General features: G+C 38.2%; 1 protein-coding gene across 4 annotated transcripts in view; it reads right to left on the bottom strand.

The window, feature by feature from the left end:
- The window catches only part of Invs (inversin), a 155,395-nt gene that overhangs the window by 124,599 nt on the left and 10,976 nt on the right, over positions 1–19,820 (bottom strand). For all 4 annotated transcript variants that reach the window (XM_052176475.1, XM_052176474.1, XM_052176473.1 and 1 more), the window contains exon 3: positions 4,902–5,068. In XM_052176475.1, the coding sequence (XP_052032435.1) occupies positions 4,902–5,068 (167 nt within the window). The remainder of the gene's footprint in view (positions 1–4,901; positions 5,069–19,820) is intronic.

Here is a 19,820-nt window from a genome sequence, read left to right as displayed (position 1 = left end):
CTATAAAATCAGCTTTACAGCGGGAGGGGGGTGGGGGGATGGGAGGTGAGGGGGTGGGTTAAAATTCATTTAAACAAACATGTTAAATGTACTAGATCTAGAGGGATTCAAAAATAAGTAAGACAACGTGCTTGCCTGGCATTTCAAGCTCCTTTTTTTTTTTTAAGCATAAAAGAGACATTATAGTTACAATGCAACATAATGAGGCACTAACAGACATACACAAAATATTATGGGAATATGCTTCCCTACTAACAAACCTAAGAAAAGCTAACAGTATAGTTTTGTGTTATAAGGAAACATAATAACATTAGCATGGATATAAATAATAACACTTACTATTTATATGCTATGACTGTTGCTATCTGCTAAATGCATTCATTATAGGTAGATGGGCCAGCTGTAAGAAAGTTGTCCATCTTGTATTCCAACAAGTACTAGTTATGGAGTACTTTTAATCTACATTTATAAATGAATCATGGTCTTACGTATGAAAATTGATAGCTACACAAAAAAATATATGTGTGTGCATGTGGAGGCCAGAGGTCAACAGGAGGTGTCACACGTCAGGTGCCATACACTGGTTTGGTACAGGGACCACACTGGTCTGGAGCTTCCCTATGAGGCTAGGCTGGCTGGATCTGCCAGCCTCTGTATCCCCAGCATGGAGATTATAAGCACGTGCCATCATACCACATGTTTTTTATGTATGTTTTTTGAACTGGGTCTCTCTATTATAGCCCTGGTTGTCCTGGAATTCACTATGTAGAAGGCTGGCCTCAAACTTGCAGAGATACACCTGCCTCTGCCTCTTGGGTGTTGGGATTAGTAGCATGCACCAACTTCTCCAACTCCATACCAGCTTCTTTTCAAGGATTCTAGGAATCAAACTCAGGTCCTGAGGCTTGTATACCAGGTACTTACTTCACTTACTTAGCTGTCTCCCCAGCCCAAGTAACATATTTCTAAGATCACAGATACCAAATTTAAGTGGAATAAAAAACATTTGAAAAGAAGTTCACTAAATGAAAGGAAATGAAGTTTAATGGGGACTATACTAAAAGCCTCAATTTATAGCAGACATGCACAACCTACTTTTTCTACTCTCCCAAGTTACCTAACCATGGCTACCTAGAAAATGTCTTAAAACTATGTGTTGAGTCAGGATTTCCATGGTGTCTCTATTAGATTCAATTCCACTCCATTGGCTTGACTATAATACCTCAGGATGCACCTACACTTTATTCCTCTTTCAAAGTAGCATTGATTGTCATGTTAATCTCCTTAGATACTTTAATCATGAAACTTCAAATTTCCTAAATGGCTCCATTGTAGAAAGGACTTTTTATTAGGAAAAAATAAAGACATAGGGATTGCATTGTATAAAAGCCTTGCACCAGCACACAGCTGATACTATGTGACTAAAAATTAATGAATTTGTGTAGGCAAACTTAGTTACCCATATCTTTTCAAGTGAGAATGGATCCCTATACAAAAATCAAATTGTTATGGACATGGACTAGAAGCTTTAATCATGAAAGAAAATATGGCTAATTTAGAAACAACTGCTCAGCCTTTCCACCTCTCGGATGCTGATTACTGCTGGGTCTCACCAAGCCCAGTCTGCAGAAGGATGGTGTAAGTGCTGACCGGATTGGATTTGCAGCAGGATTCCTGAGTTCCTCCTGCATTGTTCTTTACACCCTAGCAATGCCATCTATATCCTGGTTTCTTCAACCTCATAAGACTGTTAGGGCTGAATCATCTGCATTACAGTTTGGAAAAAGCCTTTAAAGGGAAAAGACAGGCTGACTCTGATACTCTTTGTACAAGCTGGTTGTCTTTCATTGGGAGATCATATTTGGTTTATTTTAATATGGGAAAATCCTAGATATTTAATGCAAAGATGCCTTTGAAGAGAAGGTGTGTGTGTGTGTGTGTGTGTGTGTGTGTGTGTCTGTATGGTTTGTGTATGTCTGTGTGTGTGTGTGTGTGTGTGTGTGTGTTCGTGTGTTCTCAGAAACAGGATGTCTTATCGGACTTGGGACTTATCTCCATATATTTTTTAAAAATATTTCTTGCTGGGTAGTGGTGGTGGCTCATGCCTTTAATCCCAGCACTCAGAAGGTCAAGGCAGGTGGATCTCTATGAGTTTGAGGCCAGCCTAGTCTACAGAGCAAGAGAGAAAGAGGGTTCCAAGATAGTCAAAGCTACACAGAAAAACCCTATCCTGAAAAACAAAAAGCTAAAACAGCAACAACGAAGAATCTTGATCATCTTATTCCTGCTTATTGCGTTTATTTTAGATTACTTAAAAATGGAACTTTGTGGGAAGCACAAAATCAAACATAACACCGGGGCACCTGGGTTTGACTAGGCAGAGCAGGGTACTAAAGAATAATTCCAACTGTTATTCTGGAAAGGCTAGTAATATAACTTAAAGACTTATTACTGCTCTTGGCAAGCATGTAAAAAAAATCAAGAGCAAAGTGAGGGTGTGAACTATGAGATCCTTGAACGAACATGAAATTTGTAATTTATGTAATCAACTATATAAGTTCCAACAGTAAGTCTTAATTCTATTTCTTTACTGACACTATTTAAAACCATAATAAAATATCAAGGCTAGCAAGGTGGCTCAGTGGATGTGGTAGCTTGAATGGGAATGTACCCCATGGGAACAGATATTTGGTTCCCAGTTGGTGGCCATTTGGGTATGCTTAGGAGGCATGGCCTTGCTGAAGGAGGGGTCACTAGGGGTCACTAGGGGTGGGCTCTGAGATTGCTGAGCTTGGGCCACTCTCAGTTTGCTCTTTCTGCTTCCCGTTTGTGGTTCAAGGTGAGTTCTCAGTTGCTGTTACAGGAACCATGCCTTCACTTTGCCCCTGAACCATCAGTCTGAATAAACTTTCTTCTTCAGATGCTTTGGCCATCACGTTTCATCAGAGCAGTAGAACACTCATTAATGCAGTAGGCAGAGGCATTTGCTGCTCAAGTTTGGAGACTCTCAAATCTGTGTTCAATCCTTAAAACCCAGTAAAGGTAGAAAGAAAGAACTGACTTTGACCTCCACATATGCTTTGTGGCATGTGTGTCTATACATACACCACACAGTAAGAATTTTAATAATTATATGCCGCACTGTGAGACACTGTCTTAAAACAACACACACAGACACACACACACACACCACACACAGCCACCACCCACCAAAACAAAAAGAACCCACAAAACAAATAAACAAAAAACCAAATTAACACTAAAATAAGGAGCAACAGAAAATAATGAGTTGCATCTGACAAAGCTAACTTAGCTGAGGAAGAAAGCCCTTCTGTTGACCATGCTGGTCACAGTAACTCTCTGGGAAGTCATAATATTAGATCAACTTAAGTCTTCATCCCACCACACCCTGTCCACCAAAAAAACCAAAAAACAACAAAAACAAAAACAAAATCTTCCTAATATCAGGATCTTCCCATCTATACTTTAAACTGAATCTCAGGCAGGTGAGATTGCTCAGGGGCTGCTCTTCTAGAAGTCCAAAATTCAATTCTCAGCAATGGTGGCTCATAACCATGTATAAACTCTGATGCCCTCTTCTGGCATGCAGGTGTACATGCAGACAGAGCACTCAAAAAAATACACGAATAAATTTTTAAAAAGTTTGAGTCTCCTCACAATGAGACTCACAATGAGAAGTCTAAACAACACCAAATTCTTGATATTGTGTCCATTCCTTTTTTTTAAATGATAACAAGGTAAATATAGTTATTTTCCAGGGAATAATTCAGTTAGTTGACACGCCAAAGTGAAAGTTTATAAATACTTGAGTTAATCTGAGGTTAAAAATTAGTTTTTCGTTTTTTGTTTTTTTTTTTTACTACTGTAATGAAAATCAATTCAAGAGAAGTAACGGCAGTGAGCTGACAGATCTCACTGGTGAGTGCACAGTAAGCCAGATCTTAATGTCAGCCCTCTTTTTATGCATTCAGCACATGGAGAGGTATTTTTCTAACCCTTCAATTAGTCAGCTCTGTTTGGTCATATTTTTAAAAGACAAATACCACTAATGGTTTGTGCTTGATATAACTAATGTTCACTGTTTTTTATTACAAAAATATGGAGTCTAATGTAATAAACAGAAAAATAACATGAACTAGAAGAATGTCTTATTAACCAAAACTTCATGGAAGGAAAATGTTTTTTAGGCAAGTCTTTAATTTTAAAGTGTCTTATTTTATCTTTTTACTATGGGTTCATCTTAAAAATCTGAATTCTGAACCTGGTGTAGTGGTGCAAACCTTTTATTACAGCACTTGGGACGTAGAGGAAGGCAGTTCTTTGAGTTCGAGACCAGCCTGATCTATAGTGAGTTCCAGGGCAGCAGCACTACATAGTAAGACTCTGTCACAAACAAACAAACAAACAAACAAATCTGAACTCTTGTTGTAACAATGACTTTAAAAACTTTAAATTATACTAATACTTTCAATATAACTTTATATTTTTAAAAAGCTAAAAGTACAGTAGAAAATAAATTTCTTTAAGGTTCAATATTCTACAGTGTATGAAACTTTTAATTGTAAAAATAATATTCATGAAGGAAAACACAAACTTTCCCAAGCACAAAGATTCATGTTCATTTCTAGTACTAAGCCCAACCACTGGCAACACTGTTGTTTCTTTTTAGTCTTTGTCTTCCCTCCATACATGGATATTGTGTGTGAACTGTCCTCAGACCCAGTTAGCCATACTTTAACCCACAGTTTATAGACTACTGTTGGAGAAGCCCAGAAGCCTAGGTGTCTTTGCTTTGTCCTTTCTTTGTTCACTGAACAGTTCCACCAGTAACGTAACAAGCAGCCACACAGTCCCCTCTTCAAGGCCATTTGACCTCTCACCTTCTGAGCTGCAAGGTGGAGGGCTGCTCTCCGGCTATGGTCAGTTTTGTTGACATCTGCTCCTGCTTTCAGAAGAGCATCTGCACAGTCCAATCTGTCTGCCAACACACAATACATAAGCGGTGTTCTCCCAAATTGGTCTTCTTTGTCTTTAAGAGCAGAGTTTCCTATAATACAAGAAAGGATGATATTTAATAATTGTCCTTATTACTAATATAAGTAGGAGATATAATTTCTAAATCCTTATTATTGAGTACTGTGCTAATTCCACTGTATATTATTTCGTTTTAATTTAGTCTATGAGGTAGATAGTAGCGTTCTTGCATTACTGACATCTGAAGCATAGAGAAGTTTACTGACCTACACATTTACATACTGAGAGTAGATGGCAGAGAAAGACTGAGACAGGTCCCTGCCACATGATTCTGACTTTTCCTGCTCTACTCTGCACACAGACAAAAAGAAAACACACCATTCTCCTGCCCACTGGGTGCTTGGGATGAGCCTTGCCAGCTACTGTACCCTAAAGTAAGCAAAGGATAGCCAAGAGGTATTCTCTTTTCATTTCCTACAGACCAAGAGAGGATATGGATAGGAGGAGCCTGGAGAAGACAGTCCTTTAAACTAGGATCATAGACAACCTGACCAACTCCTGTGAAATGACTAGATCAGGATAGCAAAAGCTCCACAAACTGAACTATGGGTGGAATCCTGCCCAGGTTCTAACCTGGAACAGACAGCCCAGAAGTAAGAAAGACCAGATGAATCTATAGGGGATCTGAAAACCAAGTTGACATTTGAAATGAACATAAAATTGAAACAGAATGCTTTTCTAAAGGAAAACAGGTTGTTAATCTTCTGAAATAAAATACAGAGAATCCAGTCTCATGATACATAAAATGTCAAAGACATAGTTCCAAATTACTAGATAACTTGCGTTATGAAAATATCAACAAAAGAATAATTCTGTGATAATCCAGAAATATAATCCTGACATATTTAAAATTAATTACTTCAAAAGTGCTCCAACAATCATCAATACTCTTAACACAAATGTGGAAATTAGTCTCTGGAAAGAACCAGAAATAGAAATATAAGCCAAAGGAAAAAATTTAAATATTTATTGATACACATACATAATATATATTATATAATATTATATAATTATATAATATATATCAAATATAAATTTGACAGAATCTCACTATGTAGCCAATGGTGACCTCAAACTCATCATCTTCCTGCTTTAGCCTCCCAAGTGCAGAGACTTCGGGTGGGCAATACCATGCCAGCTTATAAAATGACAATGTTCTAATAAACAAATGTATAACCAAATTAAATAAGCAAAGTAAAACCTCATCAAATAGCTTAGGAGCAAAATGGAGATAATACAGGAACGAATCTCTAAACTTGATGACAGACCAACAGACATTATTCAATTTGAATAACAATCAGCAAAGACACAAACAAAAGATTTAACAGTTTTTGAAATTTATGGGGTCAATAACAAAATAACAGTAATATATCATCAGTGTTTCAAGATGTAAGAAAAACAATAAAATACTAAAAACAGTTGACCAGCTGGGAAATTGGCTTGGAGGGTGAAGCAGTTTTCACACAAGTATGAGGACATGAGTTTGAATCCACAAGACCCAAGTAAAAGCTGAACACAGTAGCATGAGCCTGTAATCCTACTGTTCCTACTGCAAGACGGGAGGCAGAGACAAGAGAAGCCATGGAAGATCCCATCACAGAGCGCTGGACACAGAGCGCTGGACACAGCGCTGGACACGGAGCACTGGACACAGCTGGGCATAGCCACGTCCCGTCACAAACAAGGTGGAGGGTGAAGACTAATACCCAAGGTTGTTTCTGACCTCTACCTGCATGTGCTATGACATGAACTTTTGCATGCACACACAAACACATATGCACATGCAAAATTTTAGAAAATATAAAATAAAAATAAAAGCACAATTTAAGAAATAATGGCTAGACATCGTCCCAGTTTGTTGAAAGACAAAGTTCTACAGTTAAATGAAGTTCAGAAATAATCAAATTAAATAAACCCAAAAGAATCGATGTTGAATCAATCAAATAAAACATGGAAGCTGAAGACAAAGAAAGAAGCTATAAAAGAAGCAAAGAGGCCCGACACTCACCATGGGGAGCAGCCATTCAAAGGATAGAATGTGTCTCATTTGAAACAAAGGAGGCCTGGAAACAGGGGCACTCTTCAAGAAAACAATCCATAATTCCTAGTTAAATCGTTCATGAACAAAGTTCAAATGAAGAAAACAGAATTTAAAGCCATCAGATAGTCCTTATAAAATTAATGTAGAAAGTTCTTCAAAGAGAAAAGAGGTGATTAAAAAAACCTAGAATATCAGGAATGAAGAAATACAACCGAACAGTATCCGGGAATACAGCATATTATTCTCCTTTTATGAGTTATGTTTTGATGACTGAAAAACAAATCTACAGTACTATATGATATGGTTATCTATTTATGTAGAGGCAAATTAAATTTGGGGGTTTGTGAGGCTGCAGAGATGGCTCCGTGGGAAAGTGTGAGTACTGCTCTTGCAGAGGACCCACTTTTGATTCCTAGAACCCACTCTGGGAGGCTCACAGCAACCTGTAACTCAAGCTTCAGGGGGCCAGAACTCTCTGGCCTCCATGGACACTGTATTCACATGTACACATGCACATAATCAAAAATAATAATAAAAATGATTTAAAAATATTTGTTTGTATGAGCACATACATGTACATGTAATGCAATGACATGGCACACATGAAAGTCAGCGCAACTTGTGGGTGTCTTCTGTCTTTCCACCATGCAGGTTCTGAGGATCAAGCATCAGGCTTGGTGGCAAATGCCATTACTCACTGAGTCTTCTCACCAGTACTGTAGAGGTAATTTTTTTAAAAACACACTAGAATAATAATCATAACAAACACATTATATAACATATATTAATGTGAATATGAAAAATTAAAATCTTCATGTGCTATTAGAAGGAACATAAAATGGTATCCCATTTTGGAAATATTAAACCCAGAGTAACAACTTAATGCAATGACTCCACTTCAAAATACATATCCAAGAGAAATGAAGTATGTCCAGGCAAAAGCAGGTTCAAAAAATGTCTCATAATACTATTCATCGAGCTGGGCGTGGTGGTGCACGCCTGTAATCCCAGCACTTGGGAGGCAGAGGAAGGTGGATTTCTGAGTTTGAGGCCAGACTGGTCTACAGAGTGAGTTCCAGGACAGCCAGGGCTACACAGAGAAACCCTGTCTCAAAAAAACCAAATCCAAAAAACTAAAAAAAAGAAAATTCCATTCACTATATAACTACAAGTAAAATCAGAACAAAGACCTAACATGTTAACACTAATCAATAAAATTGATGTAGGTTAATATCTAATAAGGTAGACAACCGCAAAAATAACTGAGTGGACTAAATGGAGGCATTCTGTAACTATAAAAGGGTCAATTCAATGAAAATACAGAGTAATGCTAAATGTATGTGTATTAAAACATAGCTTTGAACTATAGACCAAAACTGGTAAGTTAGACATCTCTGAAAGATTCAAATTTGTGCTTAGTAACTAGTATTCCGCTCTTAAAAATAACAACAATCTCTAAAATCAATACCTGTAAGGATAAAGAAGCAACCGTCATTCTAACACAGCATGGTTCAACAAATATTTATTGAACATTATGGAGTGACAGCCAGATACCATAGAACATTTTCCAAATAGACCCAGAGTAAAAGAATTAAAGGACTGAAAACCTACCAAGTATGTTTTCTGATAGTAATACAATTATGCAAATAATAAATAATAGAGTTGTAACAGGAAACCATCAAATACTTGTGAACTGAACAACATATTATTAAGATGGCCCATGAATTAAAGAGAATTTCTAAAGGAAAATTTAAAACATTATTAAATGAGAAATAAAAACAATACAGGTTTCTTGCCCTACACATAAGAGAAGCTTCAGAGGAGATGCACAGCACTGAACATTTACATAAGAATAGAAGACCTGTTTCCGACTGATGAACTATGTTTCTCCTTTAGTATACTAAGAGCAAATTTAACCCAGGACGAGGAGGCACATGATAAGAGTACGAATTGAGATCAGTGAAATTAAAATGAGAAAAATAAGAGAAAAATCAATGAAGTAAAAAGCTCTTGGAAAATAAAATAAATCTGCAAGTGAACTCATCACTAAAAACAAATTATAATAGAAGGGTTTCCAATATAAGGAATGAAAGAAAAATTTTCAGTACAGACTACAGACAATTAGTTTGAAAACAAGGTAATATTATAAATAATTTTATGGCCATAAACATTTAATCTAAGAGAAATTGTTAAATTCTATGGAAGATATAATCTATTAAAGGTATAGAAATCTTCAATGGTATTTACAGGAGGCAAAATTCTGTTATGGCACCTGTATTGGTTTAAATGAAAAATACCCCCCATAGGCTCATATATTTCAACATTTGGTCCCAGTTGCTAGCACTATTTGGAGTATTATGGAACTTTTAGTATGAAGAGCTTTGCTAGAGGAAGTATGTCAGTGGTGTGTGTGTCTGTGTGTGAGATGTGATCTCTCAGCTGCCTTCTCCTGCCATCATGCCTTCTCTCATTATGGAAATAGAACTCTGGAACTATGAGCCAAAATAAACTGTGCCCTAAGTTGCCTTTGCTCAAAGTGTTTCATCCCAGCAACAAAAACTAATATAGCAATTGGAATGTCCACTTCCCAGAATACATGCCCTGTATGATTCCCTCTTCTTAAGGAGGGGAGTCCATGGGTGTGGTAGGGGATCATTTCCATCATGATCTTCTGCTTTGTGGTAAATGTGATGGGGTTTGAAGATATAAGTAATCACTGAACTTTAAGAAGTTAATCATGAAAGACTTACTTGAATGGCTTTTTATTGACTGATTGACTGATCAATGATGGTGCTGGGAATCAAATTCAGAGCTTGATGCATGTTTTTCAAATCTGCTACCACCAAGCTATACCTTCAACTACTTGGGCTGCTTTTTAAGATAATTCAGAAATGAAGTGAGATGAGATGGGTGCGATAAGAAGATGAGGGGAGAGGGAGGGAGGGAGGTCTGACGCAGCCGAGACACTCAGATGCTAGCCTTGGAGAAGCAAGCTGCCACAAATGTTAAAACACACAAAAATAAATTCTGCCAGTGTGTACTTCAAGAGAATTCTGAGCCTCAGGTGAAAGCCACCCCTGCTGACAGTCTGTCAGCTCAGCTAAGCAAAGTTTAGATTTCTGACCCATAGAAACTGCGTGATAAAAGTATTTGTTGGTTTAAACTGAATCTGTGTTAATTTCTTAGGCAGCATTAGAAAACTCTCACAGAATGTTATCTGTGAAAGAAATCAACTTTAAAATTATTCTTTCCTATAAAGTAGTATTACGATAATGTATAAAAATTCTCCAAAGAAATTTTCTGTATAAATGTATTTTTAAACTTATCATGGAAAGGCAAAAAGGTAAAGATAGAAATTTATTACAAGGACTGCTGATGTATTCTCAGTAGGAGAATACTTGCCTACCAGGTGAGACATGGAGTTCCATCTACAGCAATGAGAAAAATAATTTGAGAGAAAGACTAAAATTGGAGCACTTTATATTGTATAGATTAAAGACACAGAGCTACAGTAATGAAGATGGTGTGGTAACAGCCTATAGATCAATATAGCTTTTGGATCAATAAGCAGATCTGTGAGTATTAGACATAGACTGCATGTATATGATTCATCGGATTTTACAAAGCTGCAAAGGCAAACTGCAGAGCAGTGAAGATGCGGAGCTGGAAAAATCTGTCTTTCAGAGGCAAACCAAAAAATAACCACAGTATTTCTACCTATACTTTATTCCAGGTTAGGCTGGTATAGCAGGAGAGTATAGGTTGATTGACATAAACCACAGAAACTTATTTTATATCATTCTGGGAATGGAAATGTAAGATCAAGGTAACAGCAGGGTTGGGCTCTGGGGAGAGCTCCCTTCTGGGTGGCATCCTGACTTTTATATTTTCACATAGTAGGGAGAAAGCTAGAAAGCTGTCTGGGTTCTCCTTTATTTACTTTCAATTTAATTTAATTTTTACTTATTCACTTGATATCCTGCTCACTGCCACCCTCCAGGTCACCCCTCCCACAATCCTTCCCCTATCCTCCCCTCCTCTGAGTGGGTGGGCCCCTCCAAGTATCCTCCCTCCCTGGCACTTCAAGTCTCTGCAAGGCTAGGCACTTCTCCAGACAAGGCAGCTCAGCTAGAAGAACATTTCCCGCAGACAGGCACCTGCCTTGGGGACAGTCCCTGTCCCAGCTGCTCTGGGTTCCCCTTTGTAACAACAGCAGTCTCATTTGTGAGAGTTCGCTCCCCAACCTAAATTATTTCCTGATGTCCAGAGGTTAGGATTCCAATGTATGGATTCTAGGGGGACATAAATATTTAGCCCATAAGTAGCACAGAAGAGAAAAATTACTTCCAAATGAACCACAGATTTAAATGTACAACTATATAAAACTCTTAGAAGAAAAAAAAACCATTATTAAAGATTTCTTAGATATGATCTAAAAATAATCCATAAACAAATTAGATTAATTTTTAAAAATCTTGTGTTTGAGAAACATTGTTAGAAAATAAAAATACAAGCATAAACTAGAAAAATGATTAATAAATGAACTGGAGAAAATATTTTCAAAACACAATTCTGTTTATATCTTTTTTCCAGAATAAAGAACTCCTGCAACAGATAAACAAAAAGATAGATGATGGAATTAAAACTGTGCAGATCATGTGACTAGACATTTTACCCAATATGAATATGAAAAAGTTTGCAGCATCATTAATCCACAGGAATGCAAACTGACCCATGATGTGGCACCGCTGCATATCCACTAGCACAGCTAGGATGTAAACAAACCCAGACTAACGAACAACAACAGCACATGCCCAGGAGGAGAGAGAACTGCTGTGCTCAGACAATGCTGCAGGGAATGCAACTGGTGCAACACAGCCATGGCTGAAGATTCCCTTCTCCAAATAAATACTCATTTGCCTAATATCCCCCGCATTTACACAAGGAGAAAGAAAACCACTAAAGCCAGTGTTCACACAAAAACCTGCCGGTGGATGTTTATGGCAGTTTATTTATAACTGTAAAGAGTAGAAACATCTCAATTACTCTCTGGACAGTGAACAAACAAAGCACATTATGCTTATATGTAGGACTCAGCAAGAAAAAGGAGTAGGCCAAAGGCTGGCCCTCACATGATGGAACTCAGATGCTTCAGTGAGGTAAAAGGAACCAGCTTCAGAAAGTCACTCTGAGCGATACACTTACATGGTATTTTGGATAAAGGGAAATTGGAGGGTCAGAAAACCAAAGGCTGGAATGTGGGGAGGGATGCACTAGGAGAGGCCACGTGGGGCCTCGAAGGCATGGCAGAACTGCTCTTTATTTTCAATAGTATTATGTGTGGTTGGGATTACATACTTGTATTTATCAAAAACTAAAATAATCGTATATAAAGGGGGAAGCTCACTATACGATATGCCATTAAACTTAAAAGCAACAAAAATAAAAAAGCCATAGCTGCTTCCATGCACTTCTTCAGTGAGAATTTTTGCTGCTTTTGCCAAGGTTATGATCCTGACCAGGCATGTCTATCCTGGCTGAGAGAAACTGCACATACACTGTGTATGAGGGAAGGCAGCTGCTTGTGGTGACTTGGCCTGAATTCTGCTGATGGGAGGGGCACTGAGCAAATGAAACATTTTATTGGAGGAAACAGCGAGGCTAGATAAAGAGAGCACACGGTGCTTCTGCCAAGGTTGTTCTGTCCCTGAATTTAAGCTACTAGGATGGATATTTTTAAATATACTTTTTGAGATTATAATATATCATTTTCTCCTTTCCTTTCTTCTCTTCAAACCTTCCCATGTACCCCAACTCTTGCTTTCTTTCAAATTCACAGCCTTTTTCTTTAATTGTGTACGTGTGTGTGCATGTGCATGTGTGTGCGTGTGAGTGTTGTATGTTTCCTAAAAATATAAATACAACCTGCACAGTCCATAGAATGTTATTCATATGTGCATGGTTTCAGTGCTATTCTTTGACTGGCTAACCAAGTGGTGTGGTGTTCCCTGGGAGAACTGTCTCCCCCTCAGCCTTCCTTAGCTAACTGTAGTTCTTTGCTTAGGAATGAGGTTCAAGAGCTTTTCCCCTCCACTCTTGTGTTTGTGTTTAAAAATATTTAAGCACACATTCTTATCCTGGATGAACTGGGACTCAGAGAGTAAAACAACTTCTCAGATAATTTATGGTTTTCATGTATATTAGTAACCAAGAGGTCACTGTCTGAAATACAAATATTCAAATACAGCCAGGCTATATATATATTTCCTATAGGAGGAATGTTGTCTTTTTTATAATGTTGGTTTTGAAGAGGGAAGCAAGTTTTACATTTGAGTTAACATGTCTGACAACAGAAGTATCTATGAAAAAGCCATGTTAGTGGTCCAGCAATACAAGTTATTTTCTCCATGAGGATGTTCAATACTGAATCCAGACTCCACAGAACTATACTTCATTAATAGGTAAAGTCTCATTTAAGCCAAGACTCACTACAGACTTAAAATGTAGTGTAAATATGTATACTGGCTAGTTTTGTGTGTCAACTTGACACAGGCTAGAGTTATCACAGAGAAAGGAGCTTCAGTTGGGGAAGTGCCTCCATGAGCTCCAGTTGTGGGGCATTTTCTCAATTAGTGATCAAGTGGGGAGGGCCCCTTGTGGGTGGTACTACCTTTGGGCTGGTGCTCTTGGGTTCTATAAGAGAGCAGGCTGAGCAAGCAAAGGAAAGCAAGCCAGTAAGAAACATCCCTCCATGGCCTCTGCATCAGCTCCTGCTTCCTGACCTGCTTGAGTTCCAGTCCTGAATTCCTTTAGTGATGAACTGCAACATGGAAGTGTAAGCTCAATAAACCCTTTCCTCCCCAACTTGCTTCTTGGTCATGATGTTTGTGCAGGAATAGAAACCCTGACTAAGACAGTATGCAAGATTATTTCATTAGTGAGAGCCCTGGACAGCAGGGTAATACTTATGAAGAATAGCAAGGCTAGTTTTGAGTTGTCTTTCATGAGGAAGAGGTACTCTATAGGTGTTGATACTTGCTAGGGTTCCATAAAGACAGAAGTATTCAGATGACAATGTTTATAATATAATTCTCTTAAAGTGTGATTTCTCCTTGGAGGGTCAAGAAAGCAAACCTAACCAGAAACTGTTGTCACAAGAATAAATAAAGTACATTTGAAATGTAAATAAAATATCCAATTTAAAAAAAGAAAAATATTTAGAAATGACTTTTAATTAATAGTGGAAAGCTTAATCAATAATTACAGCAATGATGATGGGATATAACTGTGCTTAATTAAACGGGCTGATTAATGATCAGAATAAACTTTTCAGATTTCCACTTGAAAAAATAAAGAATAAATAAAGTTAATCAAGGGATCACCACACCCTGGCATAATCCTAATTGATTAGGCTCCTCAGAGTCAAAGTGAAGGCAGCACCATGGAGCTAACACATTGCTCTACTACTTAGGGAAGAACTCTTTAGGCCCAGAGCTGCCTCCTCCTTTGTCTCCTGTGATACAGAAAAAAACCTCACAGTTGACTTCAATCCCTGACAGACTTTGATTCTGTTTAACTAGAGGTTATATTTCCCCAAAGGGAAGCCTTAACTGGGTTATGCCAACACCATTCAATATGTTGTGCCTTTGAGGCAAAAAGTTGTCTATTTGAGGAAATTGAAAGTATACATACCTTATTCACTACTGAAAAAAAACATATTGTGGGTCCTGCCTTGGGTCACTTGGGGATGGGATAGGGTGGGGCACACATAATGAATTTCCGGTTAGTTTCTATTTATTTATTGATTGATTGGTTTTTTGAGACAGGGTTTCTCTGTGTAACCCTGGCTGTCCTGGAACTCACTCTGTAGACCAGGCTGGCCTCGAACTCAGAAATCTGCCTGCCTGCCTCCCAAGTGCTGGGATTAAAGGCTGGCCTCAAACTCAGAAATCTGCCTGCCTCTGCTTCCCAAGTGCTGGGATTAAAGGCTGGCCTCGAACTCAGAAATCTGCCTGCTTCTGCCTCCCAAGTGCTGGGATTAAAGGCGTGAGCCACCACCACTGGCAGCTCGTTTCTGAGTAATGAGAATACTATGAGATTCAGGGGTTTGGGGCCCAAACAAAGTACCCGAGAGAGGGCTTTATCTACTTACCTTAATCTCTTTCTATTTTCTTCAATTAAAACATTAACCAACATTGATCAAATCCACACAATAACAATATTTTGGGACAAAGCATTTGGTGCTTGGGAATTTTAAGTAACTGACATGTTGTTATGGAATTGGGACTTGAGAGAGACTGCCCATTCTCAGGGGCAGCTAACATAGAAGCAGCTAGCTAGTGTGCCTTATTCTGGCAGCAGTGGGGATGGCTTCTCTTCCATGACCAACTGGGGCTTGTTTAGCTAGGGCTGGCATTCTGCAGCATCTGAGCAGAGGCTGAGTGGACCTGTGTCAGGAAGTCACTCCATCTTACTGAGACATTGCTAGGCTAGTTGAAGTAACAGAATCTGAGTGGCTAATGGGCCGGTCTATGAGGAAACCTGAGCTCCAGTTCTAATTGAGAAGAATGCCATCACTAGCAGTGACAGCTGTGCCAATGCACAACTGCTGTATCACAACACTGGCCTGCAAAAGAAACAATCCCCAATGATATGCTGCTGCTTGTTCTAGCATGTCACCTTCACGTGACATCACTGCTGTCTTATTTCATCTGCCTTCCCTTACTTCCCCCACTCTTCATAATGTCACAGTCCGGGAAAGGCATTTGCTGTCGGTGAGGGTATTAACATGATTCTAAGTATTTTTTTCCATTATAATCATTACAAACATCTTAAAAGATCTCTTGCACCCATGACTACTTTAGAATTACCACACCTGGGAGACCTGTCCCTTGGATTTTGCTGTTGAATATGTTCCAAAAGTTATGCTATTGTTGTGATGTACTATTAAAATATATAATAACTATATGGTAATCTATTGGCTTTCCTTTTGAATCCTGTAGATTTTATTTCAGATCTATTTTTTTTTCCTGAGGATAGGTCTATAATCTTTACAACACTGCCAAAAGAACCTATGGTCCATGCACACAGGCTTGTTCACCTCCCACCCTCCCCCAAACATAGTGCGAAGACAAATTCAGTCTAGATACCCATTCATTTCATCAGCAAAGGTTCACGGCTAGAGTGTTCTTTCCTCCTTATTCTCTATGTTTAAATGTGGAAGTACATGTGTGTGCAGAGCCATATACCCGTACAGTGACATTCCATAGGTTTAGTTTGAAGTATGGATTCTAGACTGAAACTTCCTGGCTGCACTCTTAGCTTTACTACATATAGGACAAACAATTTAACCTCTCGATTTTTTCACCTATGAAATAACTAATAGGAGTTGCCAAAACTCTTTGAATGTATGATTAAATCTGCTAATGAGTTATAAAACATATCACACAGTGATTGACACATAAACCATGACTATGAAGGCTAGCTAATCTTATTACTAATACTAGGAAGTATAATCACGTACATAGTCTTCCTTTGGTGTCCAGGGGAGAATGGGTCTGGGCTCTCTAGTTACTAATATCTGTAGATGCTCAAACCCTTTATAAGTACATTGTACTGACATAGTATTCTTCCATACTTCTTACATTGTCTCTAGATTACTTATAATAACTAATACAATGTAAATGTTCCAGAGACATTTTAGAATACTGCCCAGAGAAAAAAGACAAAAATGTCTGTATATTGTCCAGTATAGACAAATTTTTCCCCCAAATATCTCTCATCTTCAATTTGTTGAATCTGTTGGCAGAGGGCCAACTGTGCTTTAATAATCCCATTTATAAAATATAAATCATTAAATATTTTATGCTATAACCATTTTTTATTTTATAAGATATTGGACTTAATATTTTATATTAATTTAAGGTAAAGGTTGAGTTAAAGGAAGAAATACTTGAAATACTGCCTGGACTCTGACACTTACAGGGCTCACTCCGTATCTAACTGCTTCAGAGATGCTATGTGGGGAAATGATTCTGAGAAACTATGCTTGCTCAGAAGGTGGACAATGTAGTAAAAGCTGCAGCTGAGCCAGAGAGAAGGGTCAGCGGGTGAGCTGGGAAGTGGAGGCCGCTAGAGCATCCACGCCAGCACTGTGTGAGGTGCGATAGTAAGGACTGCTACTAAAAAGCTGTTTCATTCAGAGAAGGCCTCTTCAGTCTCCTCCAGGACAATGGGCAGCTCAGAAAGGGTTCGATTTAATTAGTTGTATAAGTAGAAAGAGACAGTCATCCGTTTCCATGGAGTCAAATGCATCCTGGCATACTTCTCCATGGAAACAGAGATGGGAAAACAGAAAATGCTAAAGTGAATGAAGTCACTGAGCAGCTGGTGAACAAAGATCCAAGAAAAATAATTTATCATAGTACTATGACACTAGTTTAGGAAAGAGAAATAGCACATATGTAGTGATCATCAAACATGTGGTATGTAAAAAGATGCTTAAAATAGACTGAATTTAAGATGGAACAGAACAGATCCTTTAGCATGAACACACACGAGTGGGGGAAATGCCACAGGATAAAGGTGCAGCTGCATGCACAGCAAACACCATGGCATAGTGTGGAAAGACTAGCAGTGTCCCTCAGATAACAGGGAGCTGGGGTTCCTTGGCCCCTGTGAAAGAAAACATAGGGATCAAGCAAGGATAGCTTTATTAACTCTGTACTTGTTACATGGTATGTCTTTTAGATTTTAAGGATTTTCTTTCAGGTATATTAAATTATATGAAAGTTTCAAATTTTACATAATACGATTCGTTAATTTATATGAATGAACTAACATAGTCACACATTTTGTTTTCCTTTGACTATTTTATTTTTCATTAAAATAATGAAGAAGTCATTTTATATGGTTCTTTTTTTTTTCTTGAGGTACTGTGATTCAAAATTTTTCCACCTTAGGGAATTTTGTCTCAATCTGTCTCTCAATTCAATTTAATTCAACTCGATTCAATTTTAGTCTTGGCCCTTAAGGTAGTCATAGACTACTGGGAAGAAAAGATAATTAAATAACAGTTATAATATTTACTCATTTCTTCAACAAGTATTTCTCATATGCCTACTATGTATCAAATACTGTGCTTGGTATGGGAAGAAATTAAATATTCAGTCTACTCTTGCAGAATTCACTAGATTATGTGGAAGATAAAGACTTTAAAACAGTCATTTATATAGAGGCCAGCCTAGACTACACAGCGAGTTCCAGGACAGCCAAGGCTACACAGAGAAACCCTGTTTTGGGGGGAAAAAAGAGTCATTTATATATACACTTCTGATGGAAGCCTATGGAGTGCCAGGAAAGGATGCAATGCGGAGACTGAACTGAGATCAGGTTGTTGGAGCAGTTCTCTTTGAAGAAGAAGCTTTAGGGTACGGAGTATGGAGGTGATTGAGAGTTAGGCAGACAGACAACAGCAGGTAAAAGCCTTGAGATGGAGAAGGGCTGGGCAGGATGGAAACTGAATGAAAGCAAGTTTCCTAGGAAACAAGTTGTGCAAGGAGAGGCTAGAGGGGCAAAGAAGTATGAGGGTTTTTCTCAATGGTACTTCAAGCGTAATGACAGAGATGAAAGAGTTTATAAGCCAGGAAAGACTGTAAGCATACAGACATTTGATTTTTCAGCTCAAGCAGAGCTGAAAATTCAGTAAAAATTCAAAAAGGGCAAAACAACAGTATGATTATTATAATGTCAAGAAGGATGTGGGGGATATAACATGTATTTACATGTGCCAAAGCCTGGACTTGACTCTCAAAACCAGAAGAGAAGAAAAGAATGAGCAAAAGGAGGTACTGCAGGGGCAGGCCTGACATCTCAGCCTGTAGGAGGTAGAGGATCAGGATCGAAGTCATCCTCAGCTACAATGGGAGTTTGGAGTAACCTCCTGTTTGGAGTCAGCCTGGGCAAAATGAAAAGGTGTCTTAAACAAACACCAGCAAAATATTAAAGTGACTTCTGGGGTACTAACAATGTGCTGTTCTTTAACTTTGGTGGAGGTTACATCTTATTTTGCTTGTCTAGAACTGTGTATTCCAGTTTTTAATGAGTCATCACACTACCCTGGAAAAGAGTGGTTCTCCATCCTTAATTTTAGTCTACCTCCTTCATAAATTACTTTATTTGTACTCACTCTCTCAGAGATTAAGGCTTCTACTGCAAAGACAGGGTCTACCTTCTAAGCACCAAGCAAAGCACGGAAATGCTGAGTTCTGCAGAACCACACTCTGGAGCATCTCTAGTTGATTCTGAGTGAAGCAGAGATTCCTATCTATCCCAGGTACCTTTTACTATTATGATGAGCAAGATTTGATGTTTGACTGTGTCAGTTTAGCTGTGCATCAGTATAGCTGTGCGGGAAAGCTGAGAGATACAGCAATATGTACAGGCAGATCAAAGGACAAACTACTAGCAACAACAAACACACATTTAAATGTTATTGGGGAAAATTCTAATAGAAGAATGGAAAAAAAATTGAGGTTGAAGATGTGATCAAAAGTTTAGCGAAGTATAGACTTCCCTGGGAAGAAGAAATGGACAGAATACAAAACTTGGCAGGAATAACTGGCCTTTGACAGTAAGCTGAATATTTTCTGTTTTTTTCAGGAAAAAAGAAGAGGATAGGTACAAATATAGGGGGATTTGTAGATATCATTCTACAAATGACGAG

Source organism: Apodemus sylvaticus, chromosome 3 (genome assembly GCF_947179515.1).
Source record: "Apodemus sylvaticus chromosome 3, mApoSyl1.1, whole genome shotgun sequence".
Classification (NCBI taxonomy): Eukaryota; Metazoa; Chordata; class Mammalia; order Rodentia; family Muridae; genus Apodemus; species Apodemus sylvaticus.
Note: the sequence above shows the minus strand (reverse complement) of the source record. Positions and strands in the feature narration are given on the sequence as shown.